Source organism: Lemur catta, chromosome 3 (genome assembly GCF_020740605.2).
Source record: "Lemur catta isolate mLemCat1 chromosome 3, mLemCat1.pri, whole genome shotgun sequence".
NCBI classification, from domain to species: Eukaryota; Metazoa; Chordata; class Mammalia; order Primates; family Lemuridae; genus Lemur; species Lemur catta.
This window is the reverse complement of record NC_059130.1, coordinates 35,092,092-35,114,538: the sequence shown is the minus strand read 5'-3', so window position 1 is coordinate 35,114,538 and position 22,447 is coordinate 35,092,092. Positions and strand designations below refer to the sequence as shown.

General features: G+C 43.5%; 1 protein-coding gene across 4 annotated transcripts in view; it reads right to left on the bottom strand.

Moving 5' to 3' along the window:
• C3H1orf226 (chromosome 3 C1orf226 homolog) overlaps nt 1-22,447 on the bottom strand; it is a 289,207-nt gene that overhangs the window by 31,647 nt on the left and 235,113 nt on the right. For all 4 annotated transcript variants that reach the window (XM_045547211.1, XM_045547213.1, XM_045547214.1 and 1 more), the window contains 2 exons: nt 20,088-20,196; nt 8,939-9,080 (listed from right to left, as the gene is read on the bottom strand). In XM_045547211.1, coding sequence (XP_045403167.1) covers nt 8,939-9,080; nt 20,088-20,196 — 251 coding nt within the window. The remainder of the gene's footprint in view (nt 1-8,938; nt 9,081-20,087; nt 20,197-22,447) is intronic.

Below are 22,447 nucleotides of genomic sequence, written 5' to 3'. Positions count from 1 at the left end.
TACACAGGGAGAAATTTCCAGCAGCCCTCAGGGGGAGCTGGGCTCCTGCAGTGCTGTGTACTTAGCACATGGTGTCGGAGACGCCTGACCATCCATCTTCCCTCCCAGACCCGAGGCCGTGGCTGTGTCCCACTTGTCTGTCTCCCAAGGATCTGGCACAGAGAATGCGTTCCATAAATACTGCCGAAAGGAATGGTGCTGTGACAGGGTAGCAAAACAGGGGCTCTAGGAGGACACTCCCTATCCAGCCCCCCATCCCTGGAGATCCTAATAACGAGGACTTAGAAGCCCCAGATACAGACGGTGTGGATATCCCCTGCCAGAAGCTCAGGTGGAATGAGAAAACCTCTCAGGTTCTAGCTCTGCTTTTGGTGGAATTATAAAAACACAAACTGCTCAGCTATTCTGTCTGTACTAGTGGAGCTCCCGAATTAAAGCTGAGGTAACTTGATCACAAACCACAAGACTGCTTTCTGAGAGCCTTCCTGCCACGCAGTGGATGCTTAGATGATCTCATCCGGAGTCTCGTCAAGTTAATGTAGCTAATGGGCACAGGCCGGTATAGGAACAGATCTGTCAGAAGTGGGAAGTGTGGAGCTGAGACAGGCAGGAAGGACACGCTGGACAGAGTTAGAATCCTCGTGTGTGCCTGTCAGCACGTCACATGAGACAGGACCTGGAGCAGGGACTCTCACAGCTAATGACCTTCAGGTCCTATCAGACAAGGGAGGAAATCTTGTATCTGCAACTGTCTTGGCACTGTGAAGCCCAGAAAACAAGAAATGGCATAAAAAACCTTCTGGCAATTCCAGGAAACTCATGGGCTGGGGCACTGTAGCTTCCAAATTGTAACAGAGAGAAGTAAGACCAAGATAGGGGTAGGGCCAGTGCTGCTTTCTCAACTGTTTCATTAAACTATTTCTATCTGATACGTTACACAGTAACCAGAAGCCATTAGATTTGTGCTTATTTCATTCATTTATTCAAATAAGCATTTATTAAGCACCTTATATATGAGAAATCTACAGGACACTGAGCATAAGGATGAATAAGCAAAACCTGTGTCTTTGATGCTTCTCCGGCCTGACAGGAAACAGACACACAGCTTGGCACCAGTGGGGGAGCCATCCAAGGTGCGGGACCACTGAAGAGGAATGGCTAACTTGGGTGGCGTTAAAGTGGCCTGTGCAGAGGAGAAGACACGTGGAGGAGGAGTCCCAGCTAAGGCAGGTGCAGACGTGGGCAGGTGAGGTGCAGGGCAGGGCCAGGGAAGCATTCTAGGCAGAGGACAAGGCAGGCACAGAGGCACAGAAATCCCCACGTGTCGGGGGCACTGCACATGGCTCTGTAGGGAGGGGCCTGACCAGGGAGGGCCGGGACTTTACCCTGAAGACTGAAAGTTGATAATACCAAAAGATTTTCATTCCGTAAAATTTCACCCTACAGATAGTGTGGAGGACAGATCCAGAAGGGACAAATCAGTAACCTAGGAGATAAACATGAGGGCGTGAGCTAAGAGAATGGCAGTAACACAGAGGGGAGGGGACAGCTCTGAAGGATCTTCAGGGGCAGAATTCACAGCCCTTGCTTATCTGTGGCACAAAGGGGTGGGGACATGTGTAGGAGGAGTTCTAAAATTTCTGATTTAGGTGACAGAGGAGACTGGCATCCGATAGAAAAATCCAGGGGGAACAGGATGATGGGTATGTGGATAAGTTCAATTTCAAACCTGTGGAAACTGTAAGAGTCTGTAGGAGTAAAGTGGAATATCCATTAGGCTATTGGGTATGTTACGGACTGAATGTTGTGTTCCCTCACAATTCCTATGTTAGAGCCCTAACCCCCAGTGTGATAGGATTTGGATAGGGCACCTTTGGGAGGTAATTAGCACAGGAGGGTGCAGCCTTCCTGGTGGGATTAGTGCCCTTATAAGAGGAGACATGAGAGATCTCCCTCTTTCCACCACGAGAGGACACAGCAAGAAGGCAGTTGTCTGCAAGTCAGGAAGAGAGTCCTCACCGGGAACCAAATTGACGAATACCTTGATCTTGGACTTCTCAGCCTCCAGAACTGTGAGAAATAAATGTCTGTTGCTTACGCCACCCAGTCTATTGTATTTTAGTACGGCAGCCCAGTAGACTAATACAGTACATGAACAGCAAGTTCAGGAAAAAGGTCTGGCCTAAAGATAAATGTTATAGTTGAAATCACAGGAAGTCATAAAAACCACCAGGGAGCGAGTCCAGGAGAAATTCCAGCACTTAAGAGGTAGGAGCCCACAAAGGATGCTGAAAAGCAGCTGGCAGGGCCACAACGGAAAGAGTGCAGGGTGGGAGTGCCCCAGGAGCTGTGGAAGGTGAGAACTTTGTTCCTAGTGGGGAGAGAAAGGGTGGCCCTTCAGTGACCCTCACTGGTAGTTTCTGGAAGGGCTGGCAGGGCAGCAGACGTCTGATCACTGGAGGCGGGAGAGCTGATGGCAAGCATGGGGAGAAAATAAGGAAGTAGACAGTGAGCACAGCCAAGTCCTGCAAAAAGCTTGGCTGCCATGGAAAGGAAAGAGATAAGGTCTTAGGCGGAGGGGAAACACAAGGACACGGAAGGTTTGTTCTTGTTTTGTTTTTAAGATAGGAAAGACTTGACCTTATCTATCTGCACTGGGGACAATGTTAACATGTCAGCACAGAAGATTTCAGTGAAGACTCAGGAGTGTGAGACAACTGACCAAAGTTCTGGAAGAGGCGAGGTGGGGGTGGAGTGCAGAGGCAGGTGAAAGGGTTAATCTTGGACGAGAAAAAGCCACTGCCCACTGAGACAGAAGCTGGGAGAAGCCAGACTGCTGAATGGTGAAGCAGCCCGGCCAGGCGTGGGCAACAGGAGTCTGGATCCAATCTGTGGACGGCAGTTTTCACCAGTGCTGTTCAACGTCACAGGACTAAAATGACTAGTCCTACGTTTTAATGCAGAATTGGGGTTTTGCCAGGCATTAGTATACACAGAAGAATAAGGGGTTACGAGCTTAGTACAAAAGTGCTTGAAATGGCTATTTTTTTGCCTTGAAACTGCAATAGTAACTTTAAAAGTAAATAGCACTTACTATGCTCCAAGCACTACACTAGTTTAAGGGTTTTACAAGTAGGGGTTGAATATCCCTTACCCAAAATGCTTGGGACCAGAAGTGTTTCAGATTTTGGATTTTGGAATATCTGCTTATACGTAGCAAAGTTTGTGTATATTGAACCATCAGAGAGCAAAGGTATCAGGTGGGGAATTTTTCCTCTGTGGCATCATGTCGGTGCTCAAACAGTTTCAGATCTTGGAACATTTCAGATTTTGTATTTTCAGATTAGGGATGCTCAACCTGTGTTAACTCATTTATCATCATCACCACCCTGAGAGGTGGTTACCAGGAGTGTGTGGGTATGGAAATGGGGAGACGTAGGTCAAAGGATACAAAGTTGCAGATATACAGGATGAATAAGTCTAGATCTCTAACATACAATATGAGGACCCTCATTAATAATACTGTATTGTATTCACGATTTTTCCTAAGAGATTAGATTTTAGGTGCTTTTGCTACATTAAAAAAAGTTTTATTTTTAAGAAGTTCCATTCTACCATGTCACACGTTGGATTGCCTGCAGCCTTAGGAGGAGGGTCGCCTCCAAGGGAACAGGATCTCTCCCAGGAAACCCTCTCCAGGAGTCACAGAAACAACACAGGGCGCAAGGCAAGCTGAACAGCAGTAGTGACCCCTCCTGGCTCCGAGCCCCAGGGACTGGCCAAGGGCAGCTGCTGCCAAAAGATACAAAAGATAAATCTCCCCCCAGGGTAGGGAACGGTAGAAAGAACAGAGGAGGAAAGAAAGGCTGGCACAAAGAGGGAAAGAGAGAAGAGGCGCACACAATGAAAGTGACTATCATTAAAAGCACCACTGAAACCCAGTAGGGAAAGCACTGACCAGACATCAAAAAAGACAGCAAAGCCTCTGCACTTTCCAATTCCTCAAGAGTAAACCAGTTCCCTCTGCACAATAAAGAACCTGCCAACACATCAGGTGAGGCAGCTCCACTGGAAAGATAAACATCACATTAAATGAAAAGTTCCCAAACATGGAAAGCGAGATTCCTACAAAAACCATCAACCAAAAGTTCTACTCTGGACCCTCAAGGTGCCCCATTACAGAAAACAATCCTAGCAGAGTCAATAAATCCTTCTGGGGAAAGCAGTTACAGAAAGAAGAAACACATTCCTAGCAGTTTATAGACAGTAAAAAAATGAGCAGGGCTTGAAAAGGAGGTGCCTACGGAGCTGGGCAGCGAGCAGCCTTCTCTGCTAAGAAAGTTTCCAGTCTGGGATCCAAATGCTCACACTCAAGGAACGTTCAGCTCCACGGCCACGGCACCACATCGCAGCCAGGGGGCGCCCGACTCATCATTTAACTTGGACCTGTCATAAAATCTTGGTACTTAGACGTCTTGCCTACCTCCCTCACTGGACAGATGAGGTCGTGTGGTCTGGAGTCAGCACTGGACAACTCACTAAGTGGCTCCCTCTTACTGGGGGTGTTTTATATCCTAGGCACTCTGCCGAGTTACATACACTCTCTCACAACACTGGACAGATGAGAAAAGATCCAGGGAGAATGTGAAATTTGCAGAGGATAGAGGTAGAGTTGGGATTCAAGTCCCGTCAGTCTGGTGCCAGAACCCAAGCCCTTAGAGTCGCTTGTCTAGCCCACTGGTCCAGCCCACACCGCGCTGCCGCTTCACTTCCGTGATGGTTTATTCCACGTAGCAATTGGGCTGGGCCACGAGGGCACCAGTACCCAGACAGTTGGTCAAACATTATCCTAGATGCTGAAGGTATTTTTAAAATGAGATTAACATTTAAATCAGTGGACTTTAAGTCAAACAGATAACCCTGCATAATGCAGATAGGCCTCAACCAATCACTGAAGGCCTTAACACAACCAGGACTGACCCACCTGGAGGAAGAGGGAGTTATGTCAACAGACAGCCTTTTGAGTCACTGAAACCCTTCCCTGTGGCTCCAGCCTGTTGGCCTATCTGCAAATTTTGGATTTACTAATCTTCCACAACTACGTGATCCAATTATTTAAAATCAACCCCCCTCTCTCTTCTTCTCTCACTCTCTCTCTCCATATATATCCCTAACACAATTTCCATCACTCCACAGGCCGTATCCTCACTTACATGAGGAGGGGAGACCCCGCGGCCTCTTCTCTGCTGGGATGCCAGTATGGTTTACAGAGAGCACACCCAACCCATGCCTGACCTCCTGGAAGAGACACACTCGGTGCTCTCTTTGACATCTTAAACCTTAAAGAAACTCTACTGGCCCTGACAGGTTTCCCTAAAATGGACCCAGATGTTTCTACATGTAGATTATCAATTATATTCTCCTTAGGGAGAGTGGTATATGGAAGACACCAGGCAGCTGAGGTTTCACGTACATTAATATGATTTGGGAAAATTGTCTCCAAAAGGGTAACAAAAAGGAACAGTAAACAAGCTGGTAGGCTCACCATTTCAACGCTGACCATCTATTATAGCCAAAGCGTGTGACTATGCTGGGCTCCACCTGTAGCCGTGGTCACTGTCACTACCATCTCATCAATACTCTGCTCAGCCTTCTGGTTTCACCTCAATTCTACCTACTTCCCCATCCCAAATGTCAGCATACCTTACTAAGGGGGCTGTTTAAAAGCCACTCCCTGTTGAAATCTCTACTCGATCTCCATGTTCATTTTGGCCTAGAATAAGCATTTAATAATTGGTTGTTGACAAGGACTAAAACACACGCACTTCTTAGCCATACTCACTGACTATTTGTTTATTCAACAAGTATTTATTGTGCTAGGAAGTCCCCACCCTCCCAGAGCTCGCACGCCACTGAGGATTCAGGACACTACACTATATGTCTGGTACAGAGTGGGATAAATGTTAATATTAACAGCGTCAGCCAAGAGTGAAGAGAACATAGGAACCCATGGGGGAAAAAAGTATTTAAATTATGTGGAAGGGGAAGGGAAGAGAACGGGAGAGTGGGAGCTGGAAGTTGGGCCTCCCAGAAGACACGATGCCAGGCCTGAAGGATAAGTAGGACTCCTGCATGGAGGTGAACACAAGGACCCTTAGCGGAGGGAACAGCATTGTCAGTGGCTGGAAGGTACATGTTACCTGGGGCAGGAAGGAACTCAGGGTACAAGGGCTGAAAGAAAAGGCTAGGAAGTGATCCCTATGGAACCCCCACTGACTCCCCAGAGAGAATCCTCCACAGTGACCCAGCAAATCACATCAACCCGCCCCCTCCAGCAGACCACTGCAGGGGCTGGAGGTGGAAGAAGGGAGTAGCTCCCCCTGCAAGTGGGAAATAAAATCTACATGAAATGCTATCCACGCAGTTGTTCTCTCTAAAAGCCCAAACCATGTAATTCTGATCTCTCTGTGCAGGAGCTGAGGCAGGTTCTGATTAGGTACTTGGAGATTAGATCAAGCTCCTTAGACAGGAGTCCTGGGATAATAACCGTGTTCAGGCACTCAGGCTCTGGCACCCTCCCCGTGCCCAACCCCTTTCACTCCAAGAGTTAAGTGGCTTCACCTGAGACAATGCTTTTTCCTTTTTGGTTAGAATTTCTGTGTAGACATGGATACTGGCTGCCACTGCGACTGTGGGTTTCTATGGAACCAGAGGGAATCACTTTACTTCTCCCTTGGCTTGCTCGCTTTTATTAAATGGTGGCACTCTGTCACTAATGCAAGCACCTCAGTGATCTTGACTCACTGAGATGAAAATAATGTCATTTTTAAAATTTATGACTAATATATATCCAAAGTACAAAGGTTAGAAAAGTATAGTGAAAAGTAAATCTTCTTGCACTCTGGCCACTCAGGTCCTTTTCCCAGAATGAACCACAGTTACCGGTTTCTCGTGTACTATCCTGGAGATATTCTATGCATAATAAACATGGGGGAGGGTGTGCATGCGTGTGCACACATAAATACCTACATATACACACACATTTATATCTCTATTTTTAATATAATGGGTAGCCCATCATATCTAGTTCTAAACCTTGATTTTTTAAAAAATAAACAAAGTATCTCAAAGATGGCTTTATATCAGTTCAAGAACCTACTCATTCTTAATGGTTGTGCAGTATTCCATTATTTGTACTACAATTTATTTAAAAGTCCCCTCTTGCCATTTCTAATCCTTTGGTTTTACAACAAATTCTTTGCTACAAACCTTATATACGCATCATTTCACCCATGCATGGGTCTACCCTTAGGATAAATTCTTAGAAGGGAATTTGAGAGTAATTTGGGGGTAAAAGGCATGTGAATTTTCAAATTTAATAACGATTTCCACGTTGTTTTCCATAGCGATTCTACCTCTAAACCATACACTAAATTAGCACACACATCTGGGTCTATATCGGAGTTTCTATTCTGATTCATTCTGGCACTTATTCTAGCATCAATTCTACCTACTGTAAGTACAATTTCACCTATTATATCTTTATCATGTTTTTATTTCCAGAAAGCCACTCTTCTGTTTTCACTCGTTTCCAGAATTTTTTTCTATTCTTGCTTTTTGAAAAAAAATGTTTACATATTTACTTTAAAATAATAGCTAACATGCATTTAGTGTTTGCTATGTTCCAAGCACCAGATTCAGCATTTTAAATGTATCAGCTCATCTAATTATGACAATAATTCTATGAGGTAGACACTACCATTATTCTCATTTTTCAGAAGAGGAAACTAAGGCACAGAGAAGTTATAGAACTTGCTCAAGATCACACAGCCAGTGACTGGTGCAGCTAGGCTGCAAAGCAACAGTCTGTTCTCCCACCCACTTTGCAAAACTCATTTGCACGATGAGATTTATTTTGTTGTTTTTGAGTTGGGTGCTTAATTGATTTGACTTTCATAATTTGTCATCTATTAACGTAAATAATTGAACTTTTGGATTTTCCTCTGAGCCCTGTTTTAGCTGTGCCCTGTAAGTTTTGAATACTATATCTTACCACAGTGCCTTCTCTGCTGTTAGAAATCTGTATTGTTGTGTTAAATTTATAGATCAACAAAGGGAAAATTAACATTTCTATGATGTTGAGGTTTCCCATCCAAGAACAGGGTGTTGCTTTCCCATTTGTTTAAGATTTTTTCACATAAAACATACTCATTTGTATTGTGATTATTTGTAAGTATCTTTTCAAATTGTTATTTTAATAATTTTTTTTCTTCCACTATGACTTCTAACCAGCTGTTGCTGGAATATATGAAAACCACAGATACCTGTGGGTGATATTGGGCCTTCCCTTTTTAGCTGAATTCTATTATTTCTACTAGTTTTCAGTTTATTTTCTTGAGTTTCACACATTAAAAATTAACATAACTATTAATTTTTACCTGCTCTTTTTCTTACTCCTACTTCTTTTGTATTTATTGTTAAACAATAGAGATAAAAGACATCCTTGTCTCACTCCTGACTTTTAATGAGACTTGAAAATTGGGGATATTGAAATCCTGTTCACATTGAGGGCTTACAGAACTACAGAAGTTAGAAATGGAGAAAAAACAAACTATTTAGGTAACTGTATTCTTTCTAATGTGTTTTATGGTGGTGTTTTTTTACGGAAATTTTCTTTGAAGTCAGATTGGGTAGCATAGCAGCTCTATCTTCAGAAAGTGTTCTCTGATATACAGCTTTTAAATGCTTCCTCATTTAATAATTTAAACATCTTTAATTTATTATAAAAGTAACAACACATAGTCCTTAAAGAAAATGTGGAATCTAGAGAGAAACAGAAAAAAATGTTTTGTAAGTGAATTAATACTAGCCTGGGCTTGGGGGAGCCCACACTGTGTGTGTGCCCCTCCATCTGCATCGCAGCCACCATGGAGCCTACCTGGGTCCCCTGAGCTGTTGCTGTTCCTCTCACTTTCCCCATCTTCCTGGCCATCTGCGTTCTGCTGTGTGTGCTGCAGGCTCAGCTTGTGGCAGACCTCGAAGGCCTGCCCCACTGTCCGGACGATTCGCATAGCTTGGCTCTGGGAAGGAGAGAGGAGAAGAGTGAAGGACGTGGAGACTCTACGAGGACACAAGACGGGTCGGGATGGGTGAGGCTGTGCGAGGGGTATGGGGACAGACACCCACAAAGCCAGCAAAGGAAAGAGGTGGAAAATCCTAAGGCTGTACAGGTCTGAAATGGTCAGTCAATGGAAAGGACAGATAGCAAATACACCAACTCTGGACTCAGCCCCAATTCCTCCCTCCCAAGTGTAACAAAGGAGTCAATATGCTTCAGAATCTTTTGTCAACCATTATCAAATGTTCAGTGGGGTCCATCAAACCAAAAGGAACTCAGCCACCTTTTTATTTTTTTGCTGCTAACACATGTTGGGTTTCTCTGGAGCTCCTGCAGTCCCAGGGCTGTGGTGACATGGGGCTTGGAAGCCATGGTCTAAACAGCAAGACCAACTGGACCTCAGCATCCAAGGCCCCCGGAACCCCACAAGCAGCCAACTAAACCTAAGCTGAGCCTTTCCAGGTCTAACTCCAAAAGCGTCAGTCTCTTTAGTCTGTTCTGTGCCTTCTTCCTTTTGTTTTGCTATTTAACCTCTTCCTTTAACAGCCCAAGATGAAAGCCCAACCCTAGCTCCCAGAACTCCACCAGTTAACTGGAAGAGGAGAGGGAGGCCAAAGCAGCCTGTTGCTGTGCAGAGCCTTGAGCAACCCAAGCAGGCTGGGAGGAAGGATCATATGCACGGTCTCAAAGGTGGATAACTGATGATAACTTGATGATCAGTCAGCTTTTGCTTTCTTTCAAGGATAAAAATGAGTAAAATGTGAAATAGTTTTAGAGCTCAGGTGCCTCAAGCATCCCACCACCACAGGCTGTAGTTTATATAATCTAATTGTGACTGTCACCCTGTACTCAAGGCTAACATTAATCATGTTTTAGATGGTCTGACTTCAGGTCAGCCGTGACCACCTCGGGACACCATAGAAGTCCATCGACCACATTCAAAACCCCCAAAGTCACGTCAGGAGTCAAGCAGAGCTTCTCGTCTGCATGAGACAGCTGGTATCACATCACCAAACTCATGCCCAGTGTTTTGGAAAGCTTAAAAGGCCTTGTTGAGGCTAATAAAATGAGCCACAATTGTGCTTTTTAAAATATTAAAATTAGCTATTTCTCCTTACTATCTTCATGAACTCCTCGGAACCCCATACATGGAACTACTGCTCTGGTCCATTCTCTACTGGGTGTAACTTCCTAAACTGCTATCCTTGCTATCACCTCAAGCCTGGTGTCATAACTATGTTCCTCCTTTTTACTTCAGGCCAGAGCATCCATGTTAATAATGAAGAGGTATCTTGGCCAAATCCTCATCCACATGTCTATTTCAGATCTCAATTTACTTCCTCAACTCAAGCCACCTCCTAAAAGTAACTGTCTGATAGCTCAAACCACTCTTAGCCCATTATACAAACTCCAGAGACATTCCCCACTGGTCCCTCACCTGGAACATCCTGACATTTCTGGATAAGAAATCTTAAGTGAAGATGATAAGAATCTTAAGTGAAGGTGATACGAATCTTAAGTGAAGCAGGAGGAGACAGGTAATTTCCATGGGGTCCCCCATCACCCAGTGGTGGATCAGAACCTCTGTCCTCTATGGCCATCCTTAATTTTATTCTGTGCCCACAGGGTAGGCTCAGGCCTCTTCTCATACCACAGGCTTGCAGAGTCTAAGAGACAACTGTGCTGTCTGCATAGGAAGCTGAGAAGCAGTAGGTATCAGTCCTAGCACGACTCACCTACCCTTCGCATTCTCAAAACATACAAAAAGGTGTGATTTGGAGGGCACAGTCCCTCACAAACCTGGGCCAAGAACACCCCAGGCTTTCTATACCTCCTTTGGCTGTCCGCTGTGCTCTGGTTAGAAGACTAGGCCAGGAAGCTCAACTCTTGGGTAAAAAAGGAGAAGAAAAGGCTGCTCTACCCAAAAGTGTTATTCCCATGGGCCTCCTCATATATTTTTATTCCTTATTCCCTTTATGAGAATAAGAGCAGGCTACCTATGGTTAATCTCTTACAGCAAAGCTCATCACTAGCTTACCAAACCTTAGATATGACTTCATTCTACCTGCCCAGTGTACCCAGTGTCCATTACAGAGAACCTTTCCCCCCTCCTCCCCTCTTCTCTGACTCTTGGAATTTTGCTCTCCTAGGCATCTTTATAAGAAGTGGAAAAAGTAAGTGTTTTAGGTTCTAGAAATAAAACCTAAATGGTTTTAAGTGGAAATGATATATAGAGATTAAGTGTTTAATTCCATTACTTTCTTATCTTACATGAATTAATCCAGATATCGCATACTGAATAAATATCTGCAAAGACTGAGTTAGTCTGTTCCAACCTGTATCATCCTCAGAGTACAGACTCAGCTTCTCTTTTTAAAAACACAGTTATATAAAAAATTCCAAATTCACTATTGTGTTCGTTACCATAAAATCTCAGGTTTTTTCTAAGGAGGAAATGGTACAAATTCCACCATCTCGGTAAATCACAGACACTTCCCTTAACTGGCTTTTAAGATGATATTAAAAATTTAAAGGTTTTCAAACCTATGTCCCTGGTCTATGGGATTAGACAGGGATAGGGATCAAATTTCTAAACTTCCCTTTGGAAGGAAGAGCTCAGATTTAAATAAGAAGATGGAGCTGGTGAGAAATGACTTCACAGAAGGCCTGCATTTCTCGTGCACCACAAGATTACAAATGGACGATGGGATGCACTCAGAGCTGAGCAATTTAAGAATCAAGATTCTGGCTCAAATCTACATTGTGCTACCTTTATCAAGGACAAACATGTGGACTACAGCCACAGGGTCAAACAACTATTTATAAGCCCAAAATGGTCGTAAGGAAGTAGGTTGGTTTTAATGCTTAGTATTTATGCTGTTTCATTTTTACATTTTAGTCCATTTACTAAGATTAGCAATTGACTCTGACCTCTATCTGATTCCCCTGAGAAAGTAGAAAATGCAAACTTCAGGTTTACTCGTCCCGCCTTGCCCATGCTGGAAAGGGAATCCCGCTCCTCAGCCTCCCATTTCCTTGATCACGGATGTTCTCTATAATATTCCTAGAATTTCACTGAAAAAGTCAATCAGTGATGTCTCTGTCCACAGCATCTCTGTCACACAGGGGAATAAACATATGGACAACATATATGATAATACCCCCCACAGTGTACAGCATATAGTAAATGCTCAAGAAATATTTTATTCTGAATATGGATTTCATTGCACCAAAAGGCAATTAAGGCAGAAAACAAAAACTAGTGCAGTAAAGGTGGGATTATTAACAATAGAAACATAAAGATACCAAAGGAAACACCTCATACATACGTATGCTGGCATCAAAAGGGCTATTCCACCACTTTCCTTCCCCACGGCACCAGAGAGAAACTCCTGGGCCAAATGGATCTTTGGTCTGAACTAGTACGATGGTTTCTATACATGAGAAAATTGTTGAATAAGAGTTATAGTTTTTTTACATTCAGTGCTAAATGGTTTCATTTTGATTTATGTTTTATTTTACTCCTCTTTAATGTGAAGGCTATTTCTATTCACAGTAAAAGGACACAGTGGCACATTTTATGAAGAGCCCTCTGCACTTAAATATATAATCAAGTCACTCTATCTGGTTTACAGAATGATGACATGCACATAAAAGAACTGTCCTTCCCATTTACCACTCTAGGAGTCAGAAGGGGCTGGATGGCTCTACTCATAAATGGCTATGTGAGTTCAGATGCCCCTTGACCCTTTAGGCTCTCCTTCCTTCACCAGTGAAGTCTACCTTTAGAGGATTCTATATAAGAGCCTTATTAGGGGGGCAATTACTTGAAGGTGGCTAGCAGGGGCAACCTGTGCCTGGCAGGGGCTGTCCCTCCCACCATGTGCTCTCTGCACAACCATGTCGGCTTCTGCCTGCTGGGCCTATCCTACTTGTCATCCCACCTTCTGCCTGCCACCCCAGAATGCAAGCATCAAATGTGCTGGGACTTAATAGTTAATAAGCCATGTCTGAACCCGAGAGAGAGAGAACTCTGGTAAAGACAAGCTTTAAAAAGAACCCCTTCCAGAGATTTTGATGAATACTCATCTTTGGGTCTCCCAGGTCACACTGAAGCAGTTGCTCACATCTCATGACCACAAACAGGTCTTTGGAAACCAAAGTGGAGGTTTAAAGATCGAAGGCAGTGAGGTGCAAAGAATAAACAAGTGGGACATTGAGAAGGCGGCCTTTTCGAGTTCTAAAACCTGGCCATTCTCTGGAATTTACTAAATTTTTTTTAAAGCATCATTGTATCACATTATTTCTGTACAAATCCAGTTTAGTTTTACATAAGCTTCTGAAAGTGCTTTGCCACATGGATAGAATCTTCCTGTCTAACAGCCATTTTCTATTAGCAGCCCAAAGCATGTATGGCCTCTTGGTTGTCAGGATTAGGCTATATATGGTTGTTTTGATGTTTTCAAAGCTGGAAAGGGATATTTAACCTGAGAGTGGCTCTCAGCTGCAGATGGAGAGCACTGTTCATGGGAATGCCAATTATAGGCAATTTTGTGAAAATAGGGCTGGAAAGGAAGCTGTCTTAGAACCGTATGCCACTTAACCTTTGCCACACACAGCAATGATTCTTTAAACCCCTTCCTTTTCACGTTGACATAGCTCCCTCTCCCCTGCCCCCAAGACATCCCTCGACCCAGCACAAAAGTCAAGATGCAATGAACAGCTATTCTCTTTAGCACACCTAATGTGGGATCCACTATACACCTAGCAGGTGTCAATATTTGATGAATTGCAGCAGTGGTCATGAAATTAACACTATATTCTCAGTGAGCATGGGTTGTGTACTCACAGGCAGACAAAAGCCTGCAGTGGTAGCTTTAGGAAGACAAATCAAAAGGTTGATTCCTATACTTCATTGGCCCACAGAAAAATTATAGTCAATCATGATTTTATTTTCTTCCATCCAAGTACTAACCAGGCCTGACCCGACTTAGCTTCTGAGATCAGACAAGACAGGGTGTGTTCAAGGTGCCATGCCCATAGACTACGATTTTATTTTCTGTTCTCCTTCTTAGTGACCTTGCTGTTGGTTGGTCCTATCAACTTTGGGAATCTTTTAAGTGCTATATACATGTAAAAAATGATTATTAGTCTTATTCTACAGCTGATTTAATAAATAATCTTGGGCACGGTTCTGAATTTCATTGTCCTGGAAAAAGCTCTCTATTTCACAACTTATGAAGATAATTAAAGGAGTCATCAGATAAGCAAGGTAAGTAGAGAGTATAAGCATAAAATGCAAGATGAAGATGATGATGATAATGACAATAAGATGAGAAAAAAGAGAAGGTGGGGCACACATCTTGCAAGTAAGGTTCTTTATTAGTCTACCAGCTCGCCACTCTACTACGGTTACTGCCCCACCCCCTGCCGATATATTCTGGGCACTCAGGATTTGTCTGGCAAGTGCTTCTGAATTCCAGGGAATTGAAGTCCATGAAGTCAGGGGCAGGACAGCTCACAGATTTACAATTCTCATCTATCACAGCAATAAAATACAGTGTCCTTATCTCGACCTTAACTACCACAGAATCTCAACAAAGATAGAGCTGAATGTCATATTTCTTTAATGTGGGTTTTTCTGAACCTTAGTAAAAGATTTAGCTCATATACATCAAATGATTGCAATCTATGGAATTTACAATGCTGAAGCATGAAAATATTTATATTTGTACTTCTACATGAAAGGAAGATCCAAGGTACTGAAGCTCTGAAATGTTAGATAAGTTAGGTTTGTGTACAACAGGTTTTTTTTTTTTTTTTTGAGACAGAGTCTCACTCTGTTGCCAGGGCTAGAGTGAGTGCCGTGGAATAAGCCTAGCTCACAGCAACCTCAAACTCCTGGGCTCAAGTGATCCTTCTGCCTCAGCCTCCCATGTAGCTGGGACTACAGGCATGCGCCACCATGCCCAGCTAATTTTTCTGTATGTATTTTAGCTGTCTGTATAATTTCTTTCTATTTTTAGTAGAGATGGGGTCTCGCTCTTCCTCAGGCTGGTCTCGAACTCCTGAGCTCAAACGATCTGCTTGCCTCGGCCTCCCAAAGTGCTAGGATTACAGGCGTGAGCCACCGCGCCCGGCCCTACAACAGGTTATTTAGTGGCCTTGATTATAGAATTTGATTGAGACAATACCTTGGACATCAGAATATTGCTCAGTATGAGGAAAGTTTAGTTTTAAAGCAGGTGTGACTTTCAACATTGACAGCATATATTGCATTGTAAAGTTTCCAATAGACTGCTGGTTTTTTCCTACTACTCTGCTAGTCCATGAAACATAGTACCATAGAGGAAAGAAGGCTGAGTTATAACCTCAGTGCTGTCAGTAACCAGATGAGTGACCGTGGACAAGTTAATATACCTTTCTAAGTATTGATCTCCTCATCCATAAAGAGAGAGATTTGGACTAGATGAGTTTTGAGACCTATGAATTCTATATTTTGCCTTCCCAACCCAACCCAAAGCTATAGGAAAAAAAACAAAACAAAACAAAAAACAGCTCAATTTAGGACTTTCCAATCTTTCACCTCTTAAGCTTGACCAAGCAAATGACTCACATGTTAGCATACGGCTGTCATCATCATTCAAAATCCATTGCAAACTTTAAAGGACAGTTAACCTTCACAGCTGTGGCCCCCAAATTAATGGTGACAGCATTATCGGAGGAAATGATTTCTCCTAATCCAAACCAACTGGGCTGTGATTGCAGGCAAAATTATTTCAAGGAGCTGCCCGCTGCCCGTGAAGATAATGGGGAGATTCCTGTGGCTCCTGTTAATCACCAACACTTCACGCACAGATGTGCTAATAAGTACAGTCACTCTTAATCAGGGCAGACAACCACATCCTCCTGGGGCTAGGAGAAAATGACAGGAGGGTGACATCCACTCCACAGGAGAGGTCAAAAGACCATGCAAGAGGCTCCTCAAGAGGCAAAAGGCCTTGCAAATGAATAGTATCATTATATCCCCCAAGGAGAGGAAATGAGGAATGCCCATGCTATTAGGAGGTGTTTCCAGTGGATGCTCTTAGCTAGGAAAAGACCCACTCCCACCCCTCCCTTCTAGCATGCATCTGAAGAGTGCTAGGACTCCTCCACCACAATCCTGGCAATCCTTCCCAGTCATGGAGAATTTGTTCCTGAGAGATCAGACCACTTCACATATAACAATCAGCATTCCTGAGATGCCTTCCATGATTTGATGGGTGGAGAAACTCAACTCCAGAGAGGCTCATGTGTCTTTTATGTAAGTTTCTTGTAACAGGTCTTAGTGGCCAAAGTCCTGGACTGGGAAGCAGGAAGCCCAGTTTTAATCTTAGTGGCATCACTGATTCACTGTGTGACCAAGGAAAATTTACTTCCCTGGGCCCTTTCTTTCCACAACTATAAAATGGAGTCAATATTGACCATACAAGGATACTAGGAAGATAAAGGAAAACCTACGTCAAAGTGATTTGGGCCATTCAAAGTTAAGAAGCTCTTCATACCCACATAATGATAACAGTAGAACCCAGTTACAAATGTGTTCTTGGAAAACAAAGCTACTCCTTAGTTATGCAACTTCCTAAGGAGCCAAGGACAATAGTATAATGCAGTAGTTAAGAGTGTGAGCTCCAGAGACAGACTTCCTGGGTTCAGTTCAGTTCTGACTCCACTATTTATGAGTCCTTACCCAATTTATGTGCCTTCCTTCAGTGTCCATTTTCTCATCTACAAAATGAAGATCACAATAGTACCTACCTCGCAGGCGGCTGTAGGAATGAAGACAGTTCATATATAGAGCTTAGAACAGTCTTAGGCACACAGCAAGTAATCAAAACAGGTTAGATATTATTATTCAACTTAATATAAGGCTAGAACTTAAATAATCTACAGTAGTAGAAGAATAACAGGCACCACATTATATTCCTGCAAATTTTGCTATCTAGTTTCTGGTAAAAGCCTAATTGAAAAGAATCAGTTCAAGGTTAAAATACTCAAGGTGGGAACCACATTGGCTATGTGTGTGACTAAAGGAAGATCCACAGGTATAGAATAACAACTGCAGGGAGCAAGCTATAGGGGGGCCCTCTACCAGGAAACCTGAGATGGCAGACCCACACTCTCAACCAACAGGAGAGGCAGCCCCTTTCCCCATGATGAGCTGTAGGGTAAGGATGGCACCAGCATTAGAGGTCTGTCAGGAGAAACGGGCCATGGGTGTGCACACAGGGGACACGACATGATGTGAACCAGCAATAACCAAAGCTCTGACTTAGCAAGGAGCTCAGACAAGGTTTCTCTCCACTACGATCAATACAGGGCCCAGGAGAACACCCAGGTCTGCTGGCTTCCCGTCAAGAGCTCTCCCTACTGACTTCCAATAATCCATAAACATCTCTTCAAGACACGTTTCCTCAGAGTCTATACTCCCTTCCCTCTTACCTCTTAAGCATTCCTATGATTTTCCAGTTAAAACCCCTTCCCAAACTAATTATCATCTCTCAAAACCAGAAATGATTTACGAAAAAGTAAATCACCAGGTTTGGAAAGCTAACCAGGATGGCGAACAAAACCTCGCAGGCGTGTTCCCCAACTCTCCCCGATTTGGCTTCCTTTGGATTCAGCTTCCTTTGCTAACAATTCACTTATCTTTCCTGGCTTGGAAACTGGCCTCCCCACCTACAGTTCAGCAGCCCCGAGGCTCACAGCCCAGGCTGAATGGAAACGATTCCCTCAGCTGCATGGCCACAGGCCAGCAAAGGCCTGAGAACCCACCCTATGAACAGCTACAGCCTCAGTAGGTAAGAGTGAAAGGGATCCAGGAAATAGAAGAGCCATAGATCAGAATTAACTCTGAGAGCTACAAGACATAGGAAAAATTTGATATGATAGGGAACCAGATAATTACTCCTAACGAGAAAGCAACTCTGTGCTTCACTTCAAGATCAAAGTTCCAAGTAGGCATCGCTCTTAGACTCAGGTCTTGGCAGAAGAATGGTATTGCCCCTACTTATGTTTGTATTGCTACATTAGATCCATGGCAAGGCAAATATAATATAATGGTCTCCCTTATCTAGGTTTCTTGCTCAAAATTCTTTTGTTCTGCATGTCTCCCTGGTTCTAGGCAGTGTCTAGTCATTGGAACTTGGGCAAGTTATTTAATCCCTCTGAGCCTCTATTTACTCGTCTGTAAAAATAAGGGTGAAAACCACCTGTCTTATGTTTTTCACATATGTACTATAAAGATAAAATAACTATTGAAGCACTTGGTAAATGATAATGTGTTATTTGTAATTTAAATAAATTCCAAGGTCCATGTGGTCCAGTTTATGTACAAAAACTAAAGTCAGAAACACAGTCAAACACTCAAAATGAATTAAAAGCCATTCCAGTCTTTAGATGCATTTGTCAAAGAACATTACAAATGATCTAATTCATAACTCTCAAAAGAACTCTGTATTTCCTGTCTCTCCTCCCCAGGTCCCCCAACATCTCAAAGCTGCATAAGAGCCTTTCAATCTCTCAAACCCTAAACTCTCTCATCCCCAGCTCCTATAGCTGTTCTTTCTCTCTCCTTCTTCTCACTCCTCTTCCTATCAGTTCTGTAATTTACAGCTCAACTCAGCCTCACTTACATATTTTCTTTTTTCTCTCAACTGTACTATTATCTAGAAAGTGAAGTCTGGCAACTTACCTTTTATTTCCCTCCCACTGTCCATCCAATTCCATCATGTGCATTTTAAAAGCCTGGGAAAAGGGTGGGTAAGGACACAGATCTCCTTACAGGAAGAGGCTAAGTCAGCAAAGCATGGCTCTCTTTGTGGAGCTAGGGTGGGGTACGGGACACATCAACAAATCTTGACCCTGTTGTGTATTGTATTATTCTTATTATCCCCACTTGACAAGGTACCTACGAACCTATTACAGAGGCCTTAGGACATAAGGTGTCACATACCATTCAAAGGAGAAATAGGCAGGAAGAGGGCTGGAAGTCCTCCTAGGAGGCCGGGCCTAGTAGTTTGTCTCTAGTAGATCTATTAGGGCCCTTAGAGGCATAAACAGTGTTTTCCAAAATCTTTTCTTCAGAAAAATAGTTCCCAAGATATGAACACACATTACATAGAAAAAATATGGTTCCCTGGCCAAATGAGTTTGCTGAGTTAAACAAAGTTAAAGGAGTTTCTTTAACTTCAGGACTTCTTGGCAATTTAGATCAGTAGTTGTATTAATAACAAGGAACATTTTGGATGATAAATTGTTTTCCAGAATATATTTTAGGAAATGCTGGTTTTGACTATCCTCCTTATTTTATAGATAAGGAAGCTGAGACTTGCATAACATCACTTAGGGTTCCAATGGAGAGGTGGGGCTAGGTCCTATTTTCCTAACCCCTAGGTTTCTAAAACCCCAGTTTTATATGTTAAACTCCTGGAGGAATGACAGAAAGAAGCCTCTACAAAATTGTAAAAGTTGCATTTATTTAAGTATCAAGGTTGTCATATCAAAATAATCACCCAGGAAAACCAATATCACAAAGTCTAAACTAGATTCCATGTGGCATATTTCGTAGCCCACTGATCAATACACAGAATTATGATGAAGGATCACCTTAGTCAATGGCAATGCTTTCTTCCTACCTCAGGCTGAGGTGAGCATCATTCCTGGTGCTGTCTACCTGCTCCTGTTCCAGAACACTTACCCAATGGCCAAACCCTCTCCAATTGTTTGTATGTAACTAAGCACAAAGTTCAAATGAAACCAAAAGAGAATTTCATTATACAGGAGCAATGACAGACAACCAAGATAGTTCTCCCTTGCCTGGCCTTACAACAGTCCTCCAAACTTTCAAGGTGGAGATGGGCCAATGTCGGGGATGCTCTGGATCCATCAGAGGAAAATAATAGATGACCAGTGACTTTCCCTTTACCTTCTTCTTGGATTTAAAGACGTTACACCTGAAGATATTGCTGGCACCATCCCGAGCAATATAGCTGAAGATCTTCAAGTCTTGGGAATCATGAGAGACGTAGAAGATCCTAGAGGAAGAACAACAGAAAAATGCACTGAAAATGGCATAAGGTACAACTATCCAGGCAGGACATCTCTATGTAAGGACACTCTGAAGACAGAGCTCATTAAAGCCAAGTTATTGAAGTCTTCTTCCTATGGGATCAGAAAGCCACAATTCAGGAGGCACTTTCAACAGGCACCACAAACACACTCCCATGAGTGACTTCCAGATTTGGAAGAGTGGGCAGGGGATCCACACTAATACTAGCCGTCTCCTGAGGTGGCATACCTGTCCTGGAAACCTGGGTGTTCAGAGGAAAAGTCATTCCCATCCTTATCAGAGCAATAAACCTGCTTCTCACCCAGAGAAACGTGCACAAATTTCCTAATGCCCGTTACAGTTGGGGAACCAGCAATGCTAACCTAACGTTGGGAGAGACCAGGACACTTCCACTTCATTACTGTAGGCCCCTTGGTGATGGTGACCCCACTTCCTGTCCCCCTCTGCCAGGACCACAGCTTCCATGTATTCAATTCCACGGTTCACCAATGCCACTAGGTGCACACTGTGGGCCAGGCACTACCCCAGCAGCTGGGGAGGCAGCGGGAACAGGACCGACAGAGCCCCTGAGCTCACAGGAGGTGATATCAATAAACAAATAGAAAATAAGTGTTACAAGGAAAAATAAGGCAGAATAAGAAACGGAGCATGATGGGGACTGCTATTTTAGACAGAGTGGCCAAGAAGGTCTCACAGACAGGCAGAGATCTGAGTGATGTGAGGGGGTCAGTCACAGAGATACCTGGGCAAACACGCTGCAGAGAGTAGGAACAGCAAGTTTACAAGCCCTGGTTCAAGTGGAGTGAGTGTGGTCAGTGACAGGGTCATAGAAGCAGCCAAAGACCAAAATGTACAAGGCCTTGAAGGCCATGGCTTATATTCTAAGAGAGATGAAGCATCAGAAGCTTTTGAGCAGAGGGCTGCCTTCCTTATGTTTTAAACCAAAGGACTGTTCTGGCTGCTTGGGGTGGGGAGTGGTAGGGACAAGGGTAGAGGCAGAAAGACAGGCTAGGAAAAGGGGGGAAATTATAAGGAAGGTCCTACTGGCTGAGCCTTAAGTGCACAGGGCACCACCAGAAGCTCCAGGTCTGACTGCTGTCGGCAGGGGGTAAGGAAGGGAGCTTGTAGTGGACGCAGCAGTGGAATTAGTTTGGGGCAATCTACAAAGAGTGTTGTTCTTGGTAAATACCTTGGGGAGGCCGCATCATTTTCATAGAACATTTTTTCTCAGTAACAACACTGGTAACTTTCATGCAAGGATTTAACAGGCCTGGTTTATTTTACTGTAAGTCAGTACTGTGTAGCAGAAGGAAAATGGGATTTAGAATCTGTAACTTTACCTACAATGTTGCCATATACTGCAAGGTAAGCTATATAACCAGTTACAGATGTGCAGTTTTGTTACCTGTAAAATGGGACTATTAATAGTAACATCTTGCAGGATTATTGAGAAGATTAAATATTTAATAAAGTGACTTTTTTCCTCCATATTGATGTAATTAGTCTAGTGACTGAGATTCTCACCACAGGATTTCAAGAAGCCTGGGAGAGACATTCAAAAGAAAAGTGGTCACAGAGAGGAGAACAATACTGGAAAGAAACCCAAGTTTATCTTGGGGACCACAGTTTTTCACTAAACTCTGCTAGAAGTCATGTCAGTACATTTCCCATGTCTATCAACTCTAAATGATCCTGAAATAGCAGTTGTTATGCTTGTTTAGTGTGGCTTCCAAGAAAGCTAATCTATTATTATCAGGCCTACAGAGTCCCCAGTCCTCCTAACGATGCCAAATTGTCTTCCTAACATCAAAGGGACAAGCCAATGATTGTACCTTGGCATCTCCTGCCTGAGCGCCAGGGCCATTTGGCCAAAACTTCTGGACATCCCCTCCTGAATGGCCCTGAAGCTTCTCAGATTCATCGTGCCCCCAGCTGAGCTCATCATCTTCCCCATAATTCTCCAAGCAAACGTGGCTACCTTTCTCCCAAGCCTCGTCTTGAAGAGGCGACATATCTACGCAAGCCAGAAACCCAGATATGACTTCCCTGATGCCTTCCTCCAGTGCTCCTTAATATCCATCACTCATGGCCAAGTTACTTGCAGCCCTCCTCCCTACTAAGTCTCTGGTATACATTTTTCTCTTCGACTCCATGGTACCTTCCTTAGTTCTCATTTTTCACCTGGATGTTTTCATCCTCTAAACAGTGTCTCCCTG